The 26,476-nt window shown below is 41.9% G+C and overlaps 1 protein-coding gene across 1 annotated transcript in view; it reads left to right on the top strand.

The window, feature by feature from the left end:
* KIF1B (kinesin family member 1B) overlaps positions 1–26,476 on the top strand; it is a 397,419-nt gene that overhangs the window by 333,359 nt on the left and 37,584 nt on the right. Inside the window, 12 exon segments of the mRNA XM_053691490.1 lie at positions 1,160–1,289; positions 1,367–1,529; positions 1,835–1,925; positions 2,356–2,471; positions 2,609–2,664; positions 9,902–10,010; positions 10,105–10,171; positions 11,126–11,210; positions 11,369–11,471; positions 12,425–12,539; positions 22,859–22,992; positions 23,072–23,133. Coding sequence (XP_053547465.1) covers positions 1,160–1,289; positions 1,367–1,529; positions 1,835–1,925; positions 2,356–2,471; positions 2,609–2,664; positions 9,902–10,010; positions 10,105–10,171; positions 11,126–11,210; positions 11,369–11,471; positions 12,425–12,539; positions 22,859–22,992; positions 23,072–23,133 — 1,231 coding nt within the window.

Raw genomic sequence — 26,476 nt, 5'->3', positions numbered from 1 at the left:
TTTGACACGTTGTGATACCTCATTCAGATTCTCTCAATACAAAGCTGATGTGGTGCAAAACCACAAGGAAACAAATTTAAAAGTACCACAAAAAGCTGTGCAAGACACTTTTCCAAGTAAACTCCAATATATGTCAGTGATCAGAACTGTAACTTCTCCAGCAGGAGCACTTTGTTTTCATTGAGATTAAAGGGATAGAAAAGTCAAAATTAAACTGGCATGATTCAGATAGAGCAGGTCATTTTAAGACACTTTTAAATTCACTTCTATTTTCAAATGTGCTTCGTTCTCTTAGTATCCCTTGTTAAAAAATGAATACGCACATATCATACACTAGTGGGAGCTGCTGCTAATTGGTGCCTGCACACATTTGTCTCTTGTGATTGGCTAAATAGATATTTTCAGCTTAATGTCAGTAGTGCAATGCTGTCCCTTCAGCAATGGATAACAAGAGAATGAAGAAAATTTGATAATAGAATTAAATTGGAAAGTTGTTTAAAATTGTATGTTCTATCCGAAACATAAAATAACTTTTTGGGCTTTACTATCCCTTTAATGTCTGTCTGTAATGACTCAACTGAGGCATTAATCTTATAAGTGAGAGCCTCAGGGGCACAGTTCAAGCACAGTCATAGTAAACGGCCTGGCTGGCAGGCAGCAGCAGTAAAATCCAGCTAATGGCACTACTGTTTGATGGAAAATGGTGTTTGGTATAAACCTACATCTCAGGGTGAAAGAGTCATGTTTCTTGAGAGCACTCCGGCCATCAACTGCTCAATTTGTAACAGTGTTGTACATTATTGCTAACATATCATGCTTAAGACATGTGTATGCTCTTAAGTATATCTAGATATGGTCTTCAACAAAGGATGCAAAGTGAAAAAAGTAAATTTGCTGTATTTTTAAATTGCATGCACGTTTCAAACCATGAAAGTTTAATTTTGACTTTCATGTTCCATCTCCTGCTTTCCTGTAATTTACCACTAAAAAATGTGCTGTAGTGCATCCTACATACTTGATTATGTTGCAGATTTTATGACCCTGTTAATTTGCTAGTGCTGTAAATAGCAATTTTTAGTAAGAGAAATGTAGCGTTTCCATGCACAACAGCTGGATATGTATTATTATTCCCTTGTAACTAGTATTGTTTGTTCTTCAGAACGATTTCTCTTCTGCGGTTCTAACACGCTCTGGGCTGTCACTTGAAGAGCTTCGCATTGTGGAAGGGCAAGGGCAAAGCTCTGAGACCATCACACCTATAGAGGAAGTAAACCGGTTGGCTGAGATGGGTAAGTGTTGCACAGACCTGTTCCGAGTAGTTGGAGCCTAAGACCTTTTACTCAGAGGTAACTTGTTATCGCTTTAGATATGAAATCCGGCAGCTTGCTAGATGGCAAGATGATGATGGAAGGATTTAATGAGGATGTGGGAGAGCATCTGAAGATTGGCAGCATCTTCACCTTCCGTGTGACGGTTCTTCAGGCTAGTGGCATTCTTCCCGAATATGCAGACATTTTCTGCCAGTTCAAGTGAGGCTCGGCATTAGCTGTTGTTTTTGGGGATTTTTATAACTGGTTATCTAGAATTCATTGTGGGTTGGAAAGTTGTGTTGAGCATCTTAGACACTGTTCAGAAGATATTGCGGTTATACGGAGGACTCATTTAGTCACATTGAGGTTAGCTAATGAAAATCAACATTTATAGGAAGCCTTAGTGGAAAATCTTTTAAGTTAAATCTATTCACGTTCAATATTTTTGTGAATGCTGACATGACAGAACTATATAAACTTATCTTCTGTCTGTGCTTCTCTGATCCCTATATTATATGTTTTAGCTTTCTGCATCGGCATGATGAGGCGTTTTCAACTGAGCCATTAAAAAACAACGGTCGGGGTAACCCCTTGGGCTTCTACCATGTGCAGAACGTAAGTATCTTTGTTAAAGCTGAGAACACGTGGTTACTTGTAGGGGACAAGGGCAGCAGGCTCAGTACTGGGAGCATGTGGGTGGGTGTAATGTGCTTGTTACTGGGGATACAACGTCACTGGCTGCAGTTGTTTAAAATTAAATGTCCTATTTGAAAAATGAAAGTTTTTTTTGGACTTGACTGTCCCTTTAACTAAATATACAAAGTCTGATACAAATACAGATGCTTTTTATTTTATGAAATACTAGACGAGCTGGACGTGACCTATAAGCTGTACATTTGGCGAGCCAGCTCTAGTGCATCCTGTTTGTATGGTCCCTGCATTGGTAGTTCTATTAGTATGTGTTTTTTAATTTGTCAGCAAGAAGCAGCTCGGCTGTTTTTCTATGTGTATGACAGTAAGAGCCCTTTTTTGTGTTGCTCTCCAGATTGCAGTGGAGGTTACAGAATCCTTTATAGAATACATCAAGACCAATCCCATTGTGTTTGAAGTATTTGGCCATTACCAGCAGCACTCGCATCACCTACAAGGCCAGGATCTGAGGTGAGATAGACATGCAAAAGCTAAAGTGTTTCAGGGTACATTGCTGCATATGGGTATATGAGGAATAATGTATTCAGTTAATATGCAGTTACCTGAAAGTTTTAATATTTATTTATTGTTTTCCTTTCTTTACACAGCCCACCGCAGCAATCCCGACGCTACTTTCCTCCTCCCATGCCCTTATCTAAACCAGGTAAGTCACCAGTTTGTGTTTGTAACTGAGTTTTTGTTAATAAAAGAAAAACTGAATTAGGATTCAACACTCCCCAAATAAAAAACAAAATTTATGCTTACCTGATAAATTTATTTATTTCCGGACATGGAGAGTCCACGACGTCATTCCAATTACTAGTGGGATATTCAACTCCTGGGCAGCAGGAGGAGGCAAAGAGCACCAGCAAAGCTGTTAAGTATAACTTCCCTTACCCATAATCCCCAGTCATTCATCCGAAGGAAATGGAAAAGGAAGAAACACAAGGGTGAAAATGTGCCTGAGGTTTACCGAAAAAACTGCCCAATTATAATGAGCAAAGAGAGCGGGGTCATTGACTCTCCATGTCCGGAAAGAAGCATAAATTTTGTTTTCTTTCCTATGACATGGAGAGTCCACGACGTCATTCCAATTTTTAGTGGGAACCAATACCCAAGCTAGAGGACACGGAATGAACAGGGAGGGAGAACAAGACAGGAGGACTTAAACAGAAGGCACCACTGCTTGAAGAACCTTTCTCCCAAAAGAGGCCTCGACTGAGGCAAAAGTATCAAATTTGTAGAATTTTTAAAAAGTATGCAGAGAGGACCATGTTGCCGCCTTGCAAATCTGTTCCACAGTAGCTTCATTTTTGAAAGCCCAAGAAGAGGACACAGCCCTAGTGGAATGAGCCGTAATTCTCTCAGGAGGCTGTTGTCCAGCAGTCTCATAAACCAAACAAATCAAATTTTGGCATTCTGACCCTTACGCTTTCCAGAGAAAACAACAAACAGGGCAGAAGATTGCGGACAATCTTTAGTAGCCTCAAGTTATGCAAAAGACGTTCCTTTTGAGAAGGATTAGGACAAAAAGAAGGAACAATAATTTCCTGATTAATGTTTTGATTAGAATTCTTTATTATTAACCCTTAAACTCCCTTGCCAAGTGAAAATGCCCATATGAACTGACATATAACCTACTAGGTGCTGGTATCCTTCTGTACCTAGAAGGCAAAAGCACTTACCTTAGATCAAATTGCATGATGAATGCTGATCTTTAGGCATGGCAGGCGCTTTACTAGCCTATCACAGACCTGTAGAAAAAGAAAGAACAGAGTAACTAGCTTCTGCAAAGGGGTAGCAAAGTGTTGAAAGTAAAGCAAAGACTTCCTCGCCACCGTTTAACTGCTTAAAGCCACCACTACTCTTACTTAAGAGATTGACATGAACACAGCTAGACCCCAATCCTTGCTTGCAGGGAAAAACATAAATTATGCTTACCATATAATTTCCTTTCCTTCTGTATGAGGAGAGTCCACAGCTTCATTCCTTACTTGTTGGAATACAGAACCTGGCCACCAGGAGGAGGCAAAGACACTCCAGCCAAAGGCTTAAATACTCCCCCTATTTCCCTCATATCCCAGTCATTCTGCCAAGGGAACAAGGAACAGTAGGGGAAGTATCAGGCTGTAAATGGTGCCAGAAGAACAAAACAAAATTTAGGTCCGCCCAACGGAGAATACGTGCGGGGGCCGTGGACTCTCCTCATACAGAAGGAAATAATCTGGTAAGCATAATTTATGTTTTCCTTCTTAATATGAGGAGAGTCCATAGCTTCATTCCTTGTGGAAAACATTTACCCAAGCTCTAGAGGACACTGAATGAACGGGAGGGCTAAAAAGGAGGTGGACCCTATTCTGAGGGCACCACAGCCTGCAAAAACGTCAAACGTGTAAAAGTTAGAAAAGGTATGTAAGGAGGACCAAGTAGCCACCCTACAAATCTGATCCATAGAGGCCTCATTCTTGAAGGCCCAAGAGGACGCCACTGCTCTAGTTGAATGAGCCTTAATCCTCTGAGGAGGCTTATATCCCGCTGTCTCATAAGCTAAGCGAATAATGCTCCTCAACCAAAAAGATAAGGAAGTGGACGAGGCCTTCTGCCCCCTACGCTTCCCAGAATAGACAACAAACAAAGAAGAAGTCTATCTAAAATTCTTCGTAGCCTAAAGATATAACTTCAAGGCCCGAACCACATCCAAATTATGACGTAACCATTCCTTCGAAGAAGAAGGATTAGGACACAAGGAAGCAACCACAATCTCCTGATTGATGTCGCGATCTGAAACGACCCTAGGAAGAAAACCCAACCCAGTACAAAGAACAGCCTTATAAGCATGAAATACTAGGTAAGGAGGCTCACATTTCAAGGCCGCCATTTCAGAGACTCTGCGTGCCGAATCAATAGCCAGTAGAAAAAGAACCTTCCAAGACAGTAATTTAATGTCAACTACATGCATAGGTTCAAACGGAGCCTTCTGCAAAACTTTAAGAACAAGATTTAAACTCCAAAGAGGAGCGCTAGATCTAAACACAGGCCTGATTCTAGCCAGAGCCTGAACAAAAGACTGAACATCTGGAAGCTCAGCGAGCCTCTTGTGCAGTAAAACAGAGCTGAAATCTGTCCCTTAAGGGAGCTAGCAGAAAGGCCCTTCTCCAGACCATCCTGGAGAAAGGAAAGTATCCTGGAAACCCTGACCTTATGCCAGGGGAATAAACACCAGAAAAAGTAGGTCCTCCCCACCTTATGATAGATGCGATGAGTAACCGGCTTACGAGCTTGAATAAGAGCATCAATAACTCTCTCAGAGAAACCTCTCTTGGTCAGCCACAGAGAATCTAGATTTTGATGAACAAAAGGACCTTTTTACAGGAGATCCCTGCGACAAGGTAACTTCCATGGAGGAGATGATATCCCCACTAGATCCGCGAACCACATCCTTCGTAGCCACGATGGAGCAATCAGTATCACTGATGCCTGCTCCTGCTTGATGCGGGCCACTACTCGAGGAAGGAGAGGTAATAGCGGAAAAAGGTATATTAGACTGAACCTCCAAGGCACCACTAATGCATCTATTAGCTCCGCCTGAGGATCCCTGGATCTCGACCCATACCTGGGTAGCTTGGTATTGAGACGGGACGCCATGAGATCTATCTCCGGAGTCCCCCACCTGTTGCATATCTCCGCAAACACCTCGGGATGGAGAGACCATTCCCCAGGATGAAAGGATTGTCTGCTGAAAAAATCTGCTTCCCAGTTATCCACACCCGGAATGTGGATCGCTGACAGCGAACAGTTGTGGGCCTTCACTCACTCCAGAATCCGAGATACCTCTCTCATTGCTAGGGAGCTCCTCATTCCTCCCTGGTGGTTGATGTATGCCACCGAGGTGATATTGTCTGATTGGAATCTGATAAACTGGGACGAACCCAGATGGGGCCAAGCCTTCAGAGCATTGAAGATTGCTTGAAGTTCAAGAATGTTGATCGGAAGAGAGCTCTCCTCCCTAGACCAAAGGCCCTGAGCCTTCTTGGATCCCCAAACTGCTACCATCCTGAGAGACTCGCACCTGTAGTTACAATCTCCCAGGATGGTCTTAAAAAGGATGTCCCTTGGAACAGGTGATCTGGACAGAGCCACCAAGAAAGCGATTCTCTCGACCGCTTCTCCAGAGAGATCTGTTGCGACAGATCCGAATGATTGCCATTCCACTGTCTCAGCATGCACAGCTGTAAGTGTCTGAGACGGAACCTAGCACAGGGAATTATGTCCATGCTGGACACCATGAGACCAATCACCTCCATACACTGCTCCACAGAGGGCCTTGAGGAGGTCTGGAGGGTAAGACATGCCAAAGCCAGCTTGCAGCGTCTCTGGTCTGAAAGAAATACCCTCATGACTAGAGAGTCTATTATAGTGCCCAGGAATTCTACCCTGGTGAAGAGATTCTGAATGTTCTTCCGCTTGACTAAAGGATGGTGCTTGTACCAGAATATCGTCCAAGTAAGGTTCTATGCAATACCCTGGGTTCTGGCCACGGCTAGGAGAGCCCCCAGAATCTTTGTGAACATTTTTGGGGCAGTAGCTAGGCCAAATGGAAGAGCAATAAACTGGAAGTGCTGGTCCAGGAAGGCAAGCCTTGGAAACTGAAAGCGTTCCCTGTGGATTGAGACATTAAAGTAAGCATCCTTTAGATCTATAGTGGTCATGAACTGTCCCTTCTGAACTAAGGGAAGGAAAGACCTTATTGTCTCCATCTTGAATGAGGGGACATTCAGATACTTGTTTAAGCACGTTAGGTCCAGAATCGGGCGGAATGTTCCCTCCTTCTTTGGGACCACGAAAAGGTTTGAGTAGTATCCCAAGCCTCATTCCTCTATGGGAACCGGGACAATGACTCCTAAGGAGGATAGATCCCGAACGCACCCCAGAAAGGCATCCCTCTTTTCTAGTTTTGATGACAGATTTGAGAGAAGGAATCTGCTCTTGGGTGGAAGAGACTTGAACTCAATTCTGTAACCCTGAGCAATGACCTACAGGACCCAAGGATCCTGCACATCCCTGAACCAAGCTTCTGAGAAGAGCGAAAGTCTGCCCCCTACCTGATCCATAGACAGACCGGGGGCGACCCCTTCATGCTGATTTAGTCTCAGCGGGCTTCTTGCTCTGCTTGGACTTATGCCAGGACTGAGCCGGCTTCCAGGTCTTAGGTTGCTAGGTCTTAGCGGACAATTGCTGATGCTGGAATTTATCAGAACAAAAGGAACGGAAATTATTAGCTTGTCCCTTAGATCTGTTCTTTTTACCTTGAGGTAGGAAGGCCCCCTTGCCCCCTGTAACCGTGGAAATAATGGAGTCCAGACCTGGACCAAACAAAATCTTACCCTTGAATGGAAGGGGAAGGAGTCTGGACTTTGAAGTCAAGTTCGCAGACCAGGACTGAACGGAAAACCCAGTAGTTTTAGCATTTTAACGAATAATTTGCATATTCACATCACAAATAAAATAATTAGCGACCCTTAAAGCCTTAATTCTATCAATAATAATATCGAGAGGACCTTCCACCTCGATCAATTCCAATAAGGGGTCACACCAGTAGGTAGCCACTCCCGCAACTGCCGCCGCTTTTTTAAATAAATATCCAGAATGTTGAAACATCTTTCTTAACAGAGTTTCCATCTTTTTTATGCATGGGCTCTTTGAACGACGAGCTATCCTCCAGTGGGATAGTAGTGCGTTTTGCAAATGTGGAGACAGCGCCATCCACCTTAGGGATGGAACCCCAAAACTCCAATTGAGAGTCCGGTACTGGGAACAGTTTCTTAAAGGCAGACGAAGGGGTGGAGGAAGAAATAATCCTCTCCCATTTGTTCTTAATAATGTTTGCCATCTTTACAGAAACGGGGAAAGTCTGAGGAACAACCCTGTCTTCGTAAACGCTATCCAGTTTAGGAATTAAAGGATCTTCAGGCAGTTTAAGGTAGGTAGCCAGAACTTCCTTTAAAAGAAAGCGCAAGTGCTCTATCCTAAATCTAAAATCTGGTTCCTCCGCAATCGGAGGCTTAGAGGCAGCCGATTCAGACCCAGAAAATTCACACTCTTAAGTATCAGAAAGAACTTCATCATCAGATAACTGTCTATCAATATTTGACCTTACGCTTGCGCTTAGCAGGGCGAGGTAAAGCACTAATGGCCGTAGACATTGCCGTTTGTAACTGCGCAGTGACGTCTGGAGGTAAAAGGCCTCATCCAGATGGAGGATCAGGCGTGCTATGTGAAACTGCATGTGTATTAGGAGATGCAAGCGGGGTGCGTCAGAGAATAGGAAGTGAAACTATGACCACACCCGGTCAAATGGAGCGCAACCTAGGACTGCCTCCACTAAGGAAAAGCGCGCCAAGCTTGTAAAGCTGCGCAGCTCTAAAGTGAAAGTAACCTGTATGTTCCAACGTCAGCCTATGAGCCTCAAAAAACATCTCACACACAACGCAGAATAAATCAAATAAAAATGTATGAGATTAACCCCCACTGTTCAATAATCCACCCTCAGGAGATATTAACCCTTGATTCCATACAGATGAAAGCCACACTGTGGTCCTGCCTTCTAGCGTTACCATATGTGTAAAAAAAGAAACAATCTTACCGGAATCTATGCTGTGGAACAGAAACACAGCCTCTCAAGTGTGACAGTCTTGTAGCATCGCTCCTGACATGGACTCGAGTGATGAAAGCAGGCAGTGAAACTCAACACTGATTGCTTAGGACCTGTTAATACGAGTCTGGATGGTTTAGCAGAAAGACTCTCCCTGCATCTCCAGACCCTAACTTTCGTCAATGCTCTCACTGAGAGGCTGACAAGACTACTTAAAACTCCAGTCCCATTTCAAAGGGTAGATACCCTTCATAAGGAACTACTCCGTATCTTCTGACACTTCTCTGCCAACCTCCTGTGACTAAAGTCAAAGAATGACTGGAATATGAGGGAAGTAGGGGGAGTATTTAAGCCTTTGGCTAGGGTGTATTTGCCTCCTCCTGGTGTCCAGGTTCTGTATTCCCACAAGTAAGGAATGAAGCAGTGGACTCTCCTCATATTAAGAAGGAAAGTACCCATAAAAGAAATAAAATCTTCAGACACCAACTTCTCACAACCTCCTTTGACAGAGGCAAAGAGAATGACTGGGGGTTATGGGTAAGACAGTTATACCTCACAGCTTTGCTGGGGTGCTCTTTGCCTCCTCCTGCTGGCCAGGAGTTGAATATCCCACTAGTAATTGGAAGGAAGTTGTGGACTCTCCATGTCATAGGAAAGAAAAAGAAGAAGCTCAACAAATCTGTTATTGGAGTCACCACCAACTGTTTGTTTTATGAATAGCAAAGTGCCTCAATACACAGCTCATTTCATTGCCTTGCATGAATATTTTATGTTCTGTTTTTTTCTTTTTTCCCCCCCCATTCCTTTTCATTTTGTTCACAATTATATCCACCTTTTCTCCGTCCCTGCGGCATTGATTTCCGTTACCTCTCTCTTGCTTCCCATTTCAATCACTGACCTCTCCACCTACCACTTACCTTTAACTTGCCCTTTGTCAGCCGGTGAGAGGAAGATAAAGCTGGTCAGGTACCTGATGTCTGAGTACGTCAGTGTGCCCGTACTAGACACTCTCTCAGAGCACGCTCACGTGCTCTCTGCCTCACTTCACGACAGGGCCGAGCAGCTGCCTTCTTTTCTCTTTCTGCCAGTAAACAACACTCAGCCGGAAAGAGCTCCTAAATGGCATGGTTAGTAGCCATTAATCCACACATGGTAGTCTTATTATCAAGCTCCCTAGACCCTCCCTAGTCGTGAGTAAATGCATAGCAGGGGGTAGTGTTGTGCTAAACTTTTTTTATTTATATTACAGTTCCAGCCACTAAGCTAAATCCCCTGAGCAAGGCGAGTTTAGGACAGAGCATCAGCAAATTCGACTTGTTGGTCTGGTTTGAAATCAGCGAATTGGAGCCAACTGGAGAGTGAGTTACATCTTACAGTACTAAGCAGTAGAGATTGTGTGTGTGTATGGGGGGGTTATGCTGTAATGTGACACTGATCACTCTTCTCTACCAGGTATATCCCAGCTGTGGTTGATCACACAGGAGGATTGTCCTGTCAAGGGACCTTCCTGCTGCACCAGGTAAGTTGCAGAGTATTCAATCTTGAATTAGTTCCCTGACCTGTTTCTCAACCAATGAAGGCTTCATCAGGGAACACAAGCAGATACATTACTGAGACTATGTATGTATGTAGGCAGATGACTAAAGCTTAGCTCGGTAAAAATGCCTTTGAACTCTGCACCTGTGTGTTATGATGAAATTAGCTGTAAAGCAATTAGTTATAGCAATTTAAAAAAAAGCACTGTAGAAAAGTGGCTCTGGTTTCTGGAATTGCACATATCAGACCACTAAGTAGTGTTAGAACCTCTGATCTGTTTCAAAGAGAATCATAGGAATAAATATGTTTGTGTGTTTCTAGAAAGCTTTGGTAATAAAATTAGTAGTCTTAGTCACTTTCTTTCTCTGAAGACCTCACATATAACTTCCCTGAATTAGTCAGGGCCATGTTCCATGTAGTTGAGCTGTATCTGAATGTATCCTCCTGTTGCTCCCTGTGGGTCAGTAAATAACACGAGACATAAAGATGATGAGAACGAATATGGCATAACAGAGGAAAAAGCTGTAGACATATAGATAAAGATGTGAGACATATAAGTGAAATTATCAGGAAGATGTTTGGAGCCACATGCAGCCTGTAAGTGGTCTGCGAATGAGAGGTGTAAAAGTTATAGACTGAAGTTAGATTATTACTATAGTCAACACTGTGCTAAAAAATGTCTGCATGTGAAGCTCTGTCTCCACGTTAAAGTTACATTTACATGGTGACATCAACTAAAATAACAGAGGCAAAGGAGCAACAGCTCTATACAATCCTTCTATTAGCAAATGTAAGTTAAAATAAAAACACATGTATTGTTAAAAACAGATCGTTAGAGTATTGTTAGATCGTTAGAGCATTTTATGTGGTACTTTTATGTCCGTTTAAGTCTAGTAGTGTTGTGTTTTATATTACTAAACAGATTTTGTTGTGACAGGGCATACAGCGCAGGATTACAGTCACCATTATCCATGAGAAGGGGAACGAACTTCACTGGAAGGATGTCCGCGAACTTGTTGTTGGTGAGTGTCCTACAGCCCAGAGCACATGTAATCATTCTTCACTTACAGGTTTCTCCCCTATCTGAGACGCAGATCATCTTTCCTGTATTGCACTGATTTCATTAATAATTAGCCATAAACAGATATCACAATGTGTTATTTAACTCCTCTGTGATTAGGGCGAGTGCGCAGTAAAGCGGAAGTGGACGAAGCGGCCGCAGATGCAGTGCTTTCTCTAAATATCATCTCTGCCAAATACCTCAAATCTTCTCATAGTTCCAGGTAATATACAGGGTTTGTTCCTTGCTAAGATCCCCAGAATCATATGATTATTTGTGACTTAGACTTAAAGTGATGGTAAACTCTGATAATTTAAAAGTAGTAATTTAAAAATGTTCGATTTTATTGCAACCTTCATTCACTAGTTGGTACTTTTTATGTGCGGTTCGAAATATACTTCAATCAGAAATTCTTTTCTTTTTGTACCTAACTAGACTGCTGTCTTATTCTACAGTGTGGCATCCAATCACATTGCTAGCCATACTGCAGTTCATACGGCACACAATGTGATTGGATGCCGCACTGAAGAAAAAGACAGCAGTTTAGTGGGGGTGGACGGAGGTTCAATATGAAAAGGATTTCTGGTTAAAGCATATCTTTTGAACCACACATATAAAGACCTTTGAGATAACCAATCACTGGGGAGAGGGGGTGTGGCTACTTGCTGTCTTGTTTTATGTTGCATTTTAAGTTGCTTTTCATTTGCCTTTCACTATCTCTGCTCATCTCTGTCTCTGCTCTTCTGTGTCTTTCAGGCTGTTTCTTGATAAGGACATGCCTAGGTATTTTATGTTTTGCTTATCCTAAACCAGCACATAAAGATTCTTGAGCCTGGCCCAGAATGCTTTATGTTCCCTGACCTCCCATTCACTGGCTTTATTTGCCCTCACTGCTGTTTAACAACACATTTCAAACTGTTGAGTATTAAATGCCCACTGTTAACCCTTCCGTAGAAAGTGAGTGGTAGAAATAATGTTAGAATCTCATACTCGGGATTTGAGATTTAGCAATCTCTGAAATGCAGCAAAAACTCAACCTATTTTGGCCTAACTGCATTAGTTTTTAGTGTCTGCCTATAGTACATGTGTAGAAGATGTGTGTTCTTTCTTGTATTTGTGAAGCTGCTGCTAATCGGCGTAAAACATATATATTTTATATTCTTTTTGATTTTGTAGAACATTTTATCGTTTTGAGGCTGTGTGGGACAGCTCACTGCATAACTCCCTGCTACTGAACAGGGTGACCCCTTACGGGGAGAAGATCTACATGACATTATCAGCATATCTGGAGGTATTGCCGCTTCATTTAGTAAACATAATTGGCAAACCAATTTATAGATGCCAATAAAAATGCGCAGATGTTCACTATTTTTAAAAAATATGCAGAAAATGACAATTTAAAAACTTCCCTTAGCATTTATCAAAGCCAATGGTCAAGAGAGGTTATCAAACCCACTGATCCTTTCCCCAGCTCACAACATCATCTATAGCCTTCCCCTGGTGTTAAACACATTTATACCCATCCTACAACGCACAGAACACATTTATACCCATCCTACAGCGCAAACACATTTATACCCATCATACAACGCACAGAACACATTTATACCCATCCTACAGCGCAAACACATTTATACCCATCATACAACGCACAGAACACATTTATACCCATCATACAACGCACAGAACACATTTATACCCATCCTACAGCGCACACAACACATTTATACCCATCCTACAGCGCACACAACACATTTATACCCATCATACAACGCACAGAACACATTTATACCCATCCTACAGCGCACACAACACATTTATACCCATCATACAACGCACAGAACACATTTATACCCATCCTACATTGCAAACAATACATTTATACCCATCATACAACGCACACAACACATTTATACCCATCCTACAGCGCACACAACACATTTATACCCATGCTACAACGCACAGAACACATTTATACCCATCCTACAGCGCACACAACACATTTATACCCATCCTACAACACACAGAACACATTTATACCCATCCTACAGCGCAAACAACACATTTATACCCATCCTACAGCGCACACAATACATTTATACCCATCCTACAGCGCACACAACACATTTATACCCATCCTACAGCGCAAACAACACATTTATACCCATCCTACAGCGCAAACAATACATTTATACCCATCATCCTACAGCGCAAACAATACATTTATACCCATCCTACAGCGCAAACAATACATTTATACCCATCCTACAGCGCAAACAATACATTTATACCCATCCTACAGTGCAAACAATACATTTATACCCATCATACAACGCACACAACACATTTATACCCATCCTACAGCGCACACAACACATTTATACCCATCCTACAGCGCAAACAATACATTTATACCCATCCTACAGCGCAAACAATACATTTATACCCATCCTACAGTGCAAACAATACATTTATACCCATCCTACAGCGCACACAACACATTTATACCCATCCTACAACGCACAGAACACATTTATACCCATCCTACAGCGCAAACAATACATTTATACCCATCATCCTACAGCGCAAACAATACATTTATACCCATCCTACAGCGCAAACAATACATTTATACCCATCCTACAGCGCAAACAATACATTTATACCCATCCTACAGCGCAAACAATACATTTATACCCATCCTACAGTGCAAACAATACATTTATACCCATCCTACAGTGCAAACAATACATTTATACCCATCATACAACGCACACAACACATTTATACCCATCCTACAGCGCACACAACACATTTATACCCATCCTACAGCGCAAACAATACATTTATACCCATCCTACAGCGCAAACAATACATTTATACCCATCCTACAGTGCAAACAATACATTTATACCCATCATACAACGCACACAACACATTTATACCCATCATACAACGCACACAACACATTTATACCCATCATACAACGCACACAACACATTTATACCCATCATACAACGCACACAACACATTTATACCCATCATACAACGCACACAACACATTTATACCCATCATACAACGCACACAACACATTTATACCCATCCTACAGCTCAAACAATACATTTATACCCATCCTACAGCGCCAACAATACATTTATACCCATCCTACAGTGCAAACAATACATTTATACCCATCCTACAGCGCAAACAATACATTTATACCCATCCTACAGCGCCAACAATACATTTATACCCATCCTACAGTGCAAACAATACATTTATACCCATCCTACAGCGCAAACAATACATTTATACCCATCCTACAGCGCAAACAATACATTTATACCCATCCTACAGCGCCAACAATACATTTATACCCATCCTACAGCGCAAACAATACATTTATACCCATCCTACAGTGCAAACAATACATTTATACCCATCCTACAGTGCAAACAACACATTTATACCCATCATACAGCGCCAACAATACATTTATACCCATCCTACAGTGCAAACAATACATTTATAGTATTCCCATCCTACAGCGCAAACAATACATTTATACCCATCCTACAGTGCAAACAATACATTTATAGTATTCCCATCCTACAGCGCAAACAACACATTTATACCCATCCTACAGTGCAAACAATACATTTATACCCATCATCCTACAGCGCACACAACACATTTATACCCATCCTACAGTGCAAACAATACATTTATACCCATCCTACAGTGCAAACAACACATTTATACCCATCCTACAGTGCACACAATACATTTATACCCATCCTACAGCACAAACAATACATTTATACCCATCATACAGCGCAAACAATACATTTATACCCATCCTACAGCGCAAACAATACATTTATACCCATCCTACAGTGCAAACAACACATTTATACCCATCCTACAGTGCACACAATACATTTATACCCATCCTACAGCGCAAACAATACATTTATACCCATCCTACAGCGCAAACAATACATTTATACCCATCCTACAGCGCAAACAATACATTTATACCCATCCTACAGTGCACACAACACATTTATACCCATCCTACAGCGCAAACAACACATTTATACCCATCCTACAGTGCACACAACACATTTATACCCATCCTACAGCGCAAACAACACATTTATACCCATCCTACAGCGCCAACAATACATTTATACCCATCCTACAGCTCAAACAATACATTTATACCCATCCTACAGCTCAAACAATACATTTATACCCATCCTACAGCTCAAACAATACATTTATACCCATCCTACAGCGCCAACAATACATTTATACCCATCCTACAGCTCAAACAATACATTTATACCCATCCTACAGAGCAAACAATACATTTATACCCATCCTACAGCGCCAACAATACATTTATACCCATCCTACAGTGCAAACAACACATTTATACCCATCCTACAGCGCACACAACACATTTATACCCATCCTACAGTGCACACAACACATTTATACCCATCCTACAGCGCACACAACACATTTATACCCATCCTACAGTGCACACAACACATTTATACCCATGCTACAGCGCAAACAATACATTTATACCCATCCTACAGCGCCAACAATACATTTATACCCATCAACCTACAGCGCAAACAATACATTTATACCCATCCTACAGTGCAAACAACACATTTATACCCATCCTACAGCACACACAACACATTTATACCCATCCTACAGTGCAAACAACACATTTATACCCATCCTACAGTGCAAACAACACATTTAAACCCATCCTACAGTGCACACAACACATTTATACCCATCCTACAGCGCAAACAACACATTTATACCCATCCTACAGCGCAAACAATACATTTAAACCCATCCTACAGTGCACACAACACATTTATACCCATCCTACAGCGCAAACAACACATTTATACCCATCCTACAGCGCAAACAACACATTTATACCCATCCTACAGTGCAAACAACACATTTAAACCCATCCTACAGTGCACACAACACATTTATACCCATCCTACAGCGCAAACAACACATTTAAACCCATCCTACAGCGCAAACAATACATTTATACCCATCCTACAGTGCACACAACACATTTATACCCATCCTACAGCGCAAACAACACATTTATACCCATCCTACAGCGCAAACAACACATTTATACCCATCCTACAACGCACAGAACACATTTATACCCATCCTACAGCACACACAACACATTTATACCCATCCTACAGCGCAAACAACACATTTATACCCATCCTACAGCACAAACAACACATTTATACCCATCCTACAGCGCAAACAACACATTTATACCCATCCTACAGCGCAAACAATACATTTATACCCATCCTACAGCGCAAACAACACATTTATACCCATCCTACAGCACACACAACACATTTATACCCATCCTACAGCGCCAACAATACATTTATACCCATCATCCTACAGCGCAAACAATACATTTATACCCATCCTACAGTGCACACAACACATTTATACCCATCCTACAGCACAAACAACACATTTATACCCATCCTACAGTGCACACAACACATTTATACCCATCCTACAGCACACACAACACATTTATACCCATCCTACAGCACACACAACACATTTATACCCATCCTACAGCGCACACAATACATTTATACCCATCATCCTACAGCGCAAACAATACATTTATACCCATCCTACAGAGCAAACAATACATTTATACCCATCCTACAGCGCACAGAACACATTTATACCCATCCTACAGCGCAAACAACACATTTATACCCATCCTACAGAGCAAACAATACATTTATACCCATCCTACAACGCACACAATACATTTATACCCATCATCCTACAGCGCAAACAATACATTTATACCCATCCTACAGAGCAAACAATACATTTATACCCATCCTACAACGCACAGAACACATTTATACCCATCATCCTACAGCGCAAACAACACATTTATACCCATCCTACAGCACACACAACACATTTATACCCATCCTACAGCACACACAACACATTTATACCCATCCTACAGCGCACACAATACATTTATACCCATCATCCTACAGCGCAAACAATACATTTATACCCATCCTACAGAGCAAACAATACATTTATACCCATCCTACAGCGCACAGAACACATTTATACCCATCCTACAGCGCAAACAACACATTTATACCCATCCTAAAGTGCAAACAATACATTTATACCCATCCTACAGCGCACAGAACACATTTATACCCATCCTACAGCGCAAACAACACATTTATACCCATCCTAAAGTGCAAACAATATATTTATACCCATCCTACAGCGCACAGAACAGTTATACCCATCCTACAGCGCACACAACACATCTATACCATTCCCCAGCACACACAACACATCTATACCCTTAACCAGCATACACAACACATTTATACCCTTCCCCAAGTGCGCACGCAACATATTTATACCCTTCCTCACATACACAACACATACCCATCCTACAGCACACACAACACATTTATACCCATTCTACAGTGCACACAACACATTTATATACTTACTACAGCACACACAGCACATCTATACCCTTAACCAGTGCACACAACACATCTATACCCTTCTCAAGCATACACAACACATCTATACCCTTAACCAGCACACACAACACATATATACCCTTAAAGGGACATTATACACTATATTTTTCTTTGCATAAATGTAATTGTAGATGATCTATTTATATAGCCCATACAGTTGTTTTTGTTTTTTTGTTTTTAAATGGATAGTTTTGCTTATTTTCTTTCTAATGACACAGTGAGTCCACGGATCATCATTAATTACTGTTGGGAATATTACTCCTGGCCAGCAGGAGGAGGCAAAGAGAACCACAGCAAAGCTGTTAAGTATCACTTCCCTTCCCACAAACCCCAGTCATTCTCTTTGCCTTTCGTGCAAGGAGATGGTGAAGTGTTTGGTGTCTGAAGAAAATTGATTATTTCACTTCAATCAAGATTTTATTATTTTGAAAGTCAGAGTAGGATTGCTCTGATCTTTCCTCTCAAGATTGGGTCTAGCCATACTCCACGTTAGTCTCTTCAGTAGGGCAGTGGTGGCTTTTAAGCAGTTAGGAACTTGTAAAGTGTGCTTTGCTGCATTTTCCTAACAGGTTGCTGCCCTGGTATAGAAAGCCTGAATAGGTTTACTTTGTCTTTCTTTTTTCCACAGGTCTCTGTGAGGAGTGGCATCCTCCCATACTTTGTGAGGTCGTCTGACTGCCAGACGACTGGAATGCAGGTAAGTGCCCTTTTTGTCTTCTGGGGCTAGGAGGCGGGCACTGAAAGGGTTAAGGATCCTCTGCAGTTAAGGGACAATATATCCTTTTTTAGGATGTTAAAGGCAATGGCAGGCACTTTATGACTGTGACTTAGGAGTTAATTCCCTTCACAGCATTAAAGGGTTAAATCTCTCTATTTGGGGGCTCAGAGTTCCAGGGGGGGCTCAGAGTTCCAGGGTTTATCCTTAATTTTCGATTAAATTATTGCAGCAGTGACAGATTCTTTTGACAACATGTTAGGAGAGCGCAACATTTATGTGGTGTTCTTTATACAGGGCTGAGTGTTTATCTAGAGAGGCGCAGCGCTCCAGGGTTAACTTAATTGGATAAACACTTTGTTTTTTGCAGTGAGACTTTTCATTGCCTTTGGTGGCATGAAGTCAATCCTTACGTGCATTTTTAGGCCTGTTCAACTACTTGTGTGTATCGTGAAGAAACTGAGCTTAGTAGCTAGTTTTGATATGCGTCACGTTAATTTCTGAGATGCGCCACGTTAATTTCTGAAAGGCGTGCTTCTTCTCTGTGCCGGCTTGGATTCCCGCCCCCTTCTTTAACCTGAGGTGAAGAAGCGCCATTTTAGGCATAAGCTGATCATGCGATCACGTCTCTTTTAACTCTCTGTCTTAATCGGATAGTTTCTGTTACTAGTATGCCACTATATGTTGAGAGCCGTTAGGTTTAAGAGTTGCTGCCTATGGACATTGCACACGATTGTATGTACATTATTTGCCTATTAAATAACGTTCATTGTACTCCTTCTGTGTGTTGTACTTGTTGCTCTAGAAGAGTTTATATTTTATGTTTATTGCAACGTTTTCCTGATGAAACGTTCTTTAATTTCCTTATGTGTACTGTACATTTGCCCTGGAAGGATTACACATAAGGTTTGTTGCCACTGTAGTTTAGTGGTAATATTCTGAATAAGGCTTTTTTTGCTAATGCAGCTAAAGATACATGTAGTGACTTGAGGATATGTTGGAACAGGGTCTTGTTCCTATGTATTCATGTTTTTGTTCTCCTTTTGGGCATCAAAAGAATTTCTTTAATTTTTTTTTACATTAGGATTAAAGTTAAATGTTTAATTGAACCATTATGTTTCCCAGGATGGGGCTGTTTAGGCAATAACACATCTCTCTCCTTTATGTCCCATGCCTTAATGGCGTCACATGCAGTGCCCTGCGGTTCTTATAGTTGCCGGCAGATTTTACAGCTCAGGTATCCTCAGCGGTATCTGCAGCTGTTTCTGTTTTTCTTTCCTACTAGGGAAATATAAGAGGACGTTAACTGATTCAGATAGTAAGGTTCTGCTTCACTGGCTGTTCCCTCTCTTAAGTCTGACGAGGGGGACTCGCCGGTAGTTTCAGAGGGTGAAATATCAGGTTTGGACAGTATAATTCCTTCATCTGATGCTGAGGTCATCTTTCTCAGATGTATGCTTGCACACCTCGTGTACTTTATAGGCGGTTATAGCTATTTGGACGACATCGATATTCCTGTCGTTGTCAACCTTTGGAAGTTCTTGTAAACTTGATCATTCTATGATGTTACTTACTTTGAGGAAAGTGTTTCTAACGGGCTATGGAAATGGCACAGGTGTTGGAGAAGCTAGGGATACCTTTCTCCCTGTCTCCCGACCTTTATAGGATTTTCCTGTTTCTGACTCCATTAAAATGCATGGTACTCTAAGTAAAGGATCCCTATGGAGGGCAGCTGCTTTTTTATGGATCCTTGGATAGAAGCTGGAGGTTTATTGTTCTTTTAGAGCAATGCCTTGTCTTATTAGACTTACTGTCCTAGCCGCCGGGCATTGCAGCTTTCAGCTGAGAAGCCTTCTTGTGGCTTAGTGATTCAGTCTAGGCTCTATAGTTCTGAAGTGGCAGATTCAATTTTTATCAATTCCACGCTTCTTGCGTTTCCTTTTTAAGGATGAGTCCTTGTTTGGACCTAGTCTGACGTTATCCTCTGACGTGCGGGTGATGGGAGTTTTTTCTATCACTTGTCTAGGGGTAAGGCTAAAGAAAAGATTCCCCTTTTTCCATTTTAGTCAGGGGTCATGTCTTTAAGACCAGTCTCTTTTTTTTTTCTCCCAGAGGCAGACTCTCTTCTAGAGTATCTAAAATCCAGGTAGAATGAGAAACTTCCTTGAACAGGGTTCAGGACATTCTTATCTGGGAGTGAGAGTTCCAGCCCCTTTCTGGGATCGGGATCTGGGTATTTTCCTCAAGTTTTTCTGGTGCTGACCCTCAAAGTAATATCCATTCTCTTTTGGTGACAAATATTCCATAATATTGAGAACTTTCGGTTCTATCTCAAAGGATAGATACAAATCAGTCGACAAGAGTCTCGCTACTTTGTTATTTTTAAGGCATATCTATTTTGGAGCGTGTGCTTCTGGAGATAATCTTATGTGTCCACGGATGCCAACCTGCGGCTCTGGTATGCGGTCTTAAGATTAAGGACTCGGAAGCTGCTCTTCTCTTTAACATCTGGAGTAGAGAGCGATTTTCAATTCTCTGGCTTCAAACATGAAGTTTTAGCTTGGCCTCTTGGCCATCAGTCGTTCTTAGCTTGGTTCCAGTCGTACAATATCACCTCAATGGTTTATATCAACCAACAGGGAGGAACTAGGGGTTCCTTAGCCATATCGAACGTTACTTGGATTCTTCAGTGGGCGGAAGCTCACTATTAATGTCTGTCGTCTTCTTTCCTGGGATGGACAATTGGGAATCAGACTTCTGAACAGGTGTTCTCTGGGTAAACCCTCAAATGGAGTTGGCCTCTGTGGGCTTTTTGGCAGAATGTCAAGTTTTCAAGGTACGGTCAATTGATCCACGGATCGCCCTGATAGATGTTCTGTCGTTTTTTTTCCTTGGATTTCAGTCTGGCATACCTGTTTTTCTCCGTTTGCTTTCCCTCCATGAATCATTGCTTGTTTTCTACAGGAGACAACGGCAGAGATTCTAATAGCCCCTGCATGACCGCGCAGGATCTGGTATGCAGACCTTTTGGTAATTCTGTCTCTACACTTTGGTGACTTTACCAGCGCACATAACACATCTATACACTTAACCAGCACACACAACACATCTATACCCTTAACCAGCGCACACAGCAGATATATACCCTTCCCCAGCACACACAACACATCTATACCCTTAACCAACATACACAACACATTTATACCCTTCCCCAAGTGCGCACACAACATATTTATACCCTTCCTCAGCATACACAACACATACCCATCCTACAGCGAGCACAACACATTTATACTCATCCTACAGCGCAAATAACACATTTATACCCATCCTATAGCGCACACAACACATTTATACCCTTTACCATTGCACACCACTCATGTATACCCTTCCTCCTGCACACAACACATTTATACTCTTAACCATCATGCACAACACATTTATATCCTCTCTCAGCTCACACTACAAATTTGTGTCGAGACAAAGAGACACTGTGATAATTTAGTCTCCCCAACATTTTGAGAAAACATAAACATAAAATATCCTGCACACAACACATTTATACCCTTCCCCAAGCACGCATACAACACATTTATACCCTTAACCATCACGCACAACACATTTATACCCTTAACCAGCGCACACAACACATTTATACCCTTAACCAGCATACACAACACATTTATACCCTTCCCCAAGCGCGCACACAACACATTTATACCCTTGACCATCAAGCACAACACATTTATACCCTTAAACAGCGCACACAACACATTTATACCCTTGACCATCAAGCACAACACATTTATACCCTTAACCAGCGCACACAACACATCTATACCCTTAACCAGTGCACACAACACATGTATACCCTTAACCAGCACACACAACACATCTATACCCTTAACCAGCACACACAACACATCTATACCCTTAACCAGCGCACACAACACATTTATACCCTTCCCCAAGCGTGCACACAACACATTTATACCCTTCCCCAAGCGCGCACACAACATTTTTATACCTTTCCTCTTGCACACAATACATTTATATCCTTTCCCAGCGCACAATATCTCCAGCAATGTAACATTTATATCCTCTCTTAGCTCACACTGCAAATTTGTGTCGAGACAAAGAGACACTGTGATAATTTAGTCTCCCCAACATTTTGAGAAAATATAAACATAAAATATCCTGTACCAGATATAACTTTCTTTATGTATCAAATGCTAAATAACTTTAATTACATCACCAGCTTGATCATTGCATCCAACCGGCTGTGATCACTAAAGATGTCTGTATGATCTTCTACTCCCGCGATGCCAAAATATCTCCTCCAAGATCCCTGCGCAGCCTCTTTGGCAGTGGCTATTCCAAGACTCCTGATTGGTAAGTAAAGTTTTACAATTTAGTATTACTTACTTTTGAAAATTTTCATTTCTTTATCTGCTCTTTTCCCTTATTACAGTAACAGAGTGACCGGCGTCTACGAGCTAAGCTTATGCAAAATGGCAGACACAGGAAGTCCAGGTAAGAGCATATTGGTAATTATCTGTATTTTTTTTTAAGACACGGATCATCTTAATTACTAATGGGATATTCAGCTCCTGGGCAGCAGAAGGAGGAGGCAAAGAGCACCACAGCAGAGCTGTAAAATAGCTCCTCCCTTCCCTCCCACTCCAGTCATTCTCTTTGCCTACGTTAGTGATAGGAAGAGGTAAAGTGAGGTGTTAGTATAAATTCTTCAATCAAGAGTTTATTATTTTTAAAGTAGTGCAAGATTGTGCTGCTTTGTCCTAGGGTGTAGCCGTAGTCCATATCAGTCTCTTCAGTAGAGCCTTGGTGGCTTTAGAGCAATGGGAACTTGTGGGACATAATTCTTACTGCGCCTCCCATATTTGTTTGCTGCCCTAACCCTGAAAACATGAGGCATATTTAATCAGGAATTTCATTTTCATCAGAGGTCCATGTGGGGGATAGGACTCCTCAAACCTGCTGAACTGCCTTTGCTGTCAGGCAGACATATGAGTTAAGTGCTTGTTTAATGTTCCTGGGACACTTAGAGGAAAAGGAGCACTTTTATTACACTTCATTACATTTCACATAAGGCTTATGGTTGCACAATATAACGTATAAGCGCTTGGGACATATAAATTCTTATGGTCTGAGAGGACCAGACAGCATGTTACAGGCACTGGGGCTGGGAGAAAGCATAATTATGGTGGTTTTTATTACTATGGCATTATTTACTATAGCTATAAAGGCCAGGAGTGTGTCATTGCGCTTAGCCACGCCCACGATGGGCGGATCGTCTAGATTGCGCGCCTTTCATTCTGCACCTCTATCTAGAGACGGTTCAGACAGAGTTACACGCATGATATTGCTCTGCATAAAAGCGCATGTTGGCTTAGATTTTACAATGTTTTTAGACTGGAAGCGCTGCTGAATAGTTTCACCATCGAATCAGGCTCGCTACCCTACAGGGAGTGAAGGATCTGGTTCTTACAGTCAGGTAGACACCTCAGCAGAGCTGCTAAGGTGTGGGAGTGTCTTTATTTTTAGTCTATAACTGTTTCAGAACGTTGTTTTCTACTTTTTCTTGCACACAGTAAAAAAAGTTACACTTTAAAATTTAAAGAAACAGTAACGTTTTTTTGATAAAAAAAATTTGTGTAAAAATTAAAGTTTTCATTGCATATTTACATTTTTGTGACTAAATATGGACACAGGAGCCCTGCAAAATTTTACTTGCTCCATGTGTTTGGAGGAACCACCAATCCCTTTCTTTTCCTCATGCATTGAGAGGGCTATAGATTGTAGAGAAATATTTTTTCCTGAACAAATCTTTTCAAAGGCAGATGATTCCCAAAAGTCTACCGACGAGGTGGAAGGTATGCCGCAGCTTTCTCCCCAAGCGTCCCAAACTCTATTGCCCGCTAGCGCCCACCGTTACCTTGAAAGACATAGCTTCTCTTATGTCCTCTACAATTTCTGAAGCATTGTCTGCTTTTCCTATGCTGCAAGGCAAACGTAAGAGGAAAGCCAGACAATCAGTAAGTGAGGTTGCGGATGTCATGGAAGTTCCCTCCCAACTGGAAGAGGAGGGTAATGCAATTCCATCTAAAGGTGAAATTTCAGATTCAGAAAGTTCATTGCCTCTGATGGACTTGGAGGTTGTAACCTTTAGGTTTAAGCTAGAACACCTCCGCCTGTTGCTCAGGGAGGTTTTAGTTACCTTAGACGACTGTGATTCCACAGTTGTGGTGGCCCCTTTAAAGTCTAGTAAACTGGACAAATATTTCGAAACTCCTTCTTACTCAGACATATTTCCTGTTCCAAAGCGAGCTTCGGAGATCGTTACTAAAGAATGGAAGAGACCAGGTATTCCCTTTTCTCCTTCACCTATCTTTAAGAAGATGTTTCCCATAGCTGATGCCTTCAAGGAGGCTTGGCAGACTGTTCCTAAAGTGGAAGGGCCTGTTTCCACCTTAGCCAAGAGAACTACTATTCCCATAGAGGACAGTTGTTCTTTCAAAGATCCTATGGATAAGAAGTTAGAGGGTCTACTTAAAAAGATTTATGTTCACCAGGGTCTGCTATTGCAGCCTGCTGCATGCATTGCTACCGTCACGGGTGCGGCAGCATACTGGTTTGATGCTCTATCTGAGTCTCTGAGGACCGAAACTCCCTTGGAGGAGATCCAAGACAGGATAAAAGCTCTGAGACTAGCTAATTCCTTAATTACAGACGCTTTTCTTCAAATCATCAAACTGGCAACTAAAGGTTCAGGTTCCTCTGCCCTAGCCCACAGAGCCCTATGGTTAAAACCTTGGTCTGCGGACGTGTCATCTAAGTCTAAGCTTCTAGCGATTCCTTACAAGGGGAAGACCTTGTTTGCCCCTGACTTGACGGAAATTATTTCTGATATATCGGGAGGCAAGGGTCATCTACTCCCTCAGGATAAGAGAAACAAGCAAAAGGGACGACAGAATAATTTTCGTTCCTTTCGAAATTTCAAGGGAAATTCTTCCTCTTCCTCCTATAAGCAGGAACTATCCAAGCCTGCATGAAGACCCAACCAGTCTTGGAACAAGGCCAAACAGTCCAAGAAGCCTGCTGCTGATTCCAAGACTGCATGAAGGGCATATCCCCGATCCGGGTCCAGAACTCGTAGGGGGCAGACTATCCTTCTTTGTTAAAATCTGGGTTCGGGACGTTCAGGATCCCTGGGCAATAGAGATAGTGTCCCAGGGATAGAAATTGGATTTCAAGAGTTTTCCTGCCAGAGGCAGGTTTCGACTTTCAAGATTATCTGCAGACCGGATAAAGAAAGAGCCATTCTTACATTGTGTAAAAGACCTTTCTATCATGGGAGTGATTGTTCCAGTCCCAGTACAGGAACAAGGTCAGGGTTTTTCAACCTGTTTGTGGTCCCCATAAAGGAGGGAACCTTCCAGTTTCCGTCCTTCAAAATGGAAACTATACTTTCCATTCTCCCATTGATCCAAGAGGGTCAATTTATGACAACATTGGATTTAAAGGATGCGTATCTACATGTTCCCATTCACAGGGATCATCACAAGTTCCTAAGGTTTGCCTTCCTGGACAAGCACTTCCAGTTTGTGGCTCTGTCTTTCGGTCTGGCCACGGCTCCAAGAATATTTACAAAGGTTCTGGGGTCTCTCCTGGCGGTTCTCCGACCACAAGGCATTGGGGTTGGCGCCTTATCTGGGCGATATTCTAGTTCAGGCACCATCTTTTCAACAAGCAAGATCCCATACCGACCTGGTGTTACCTTCCTAAGAACTCACGGGTGGAAGATAAATTTGGGAAAAAGTTCCTTGACTCCAAGTACAAGGATAATTTTCTTGGG

This window comes from Bombina bombina, chromosome 8 (assembly GCF_027579735.1).
Source record: "Bombina bombina isolate aBomBom1 chromosome 8, aBomBom1.pri, whole genome shotgun sequence".
Classification (NCBI taxonomy): Eukaryota; Metazoa; Chordata; class Amphibia; order Anura; family Bombinatoridae; genus Bombina; species Bombina bombina.
Note: the sequence above shows the minus strand (reverse complement) of the source record. Positions and strands in the feature narration are given on the sequence as shown.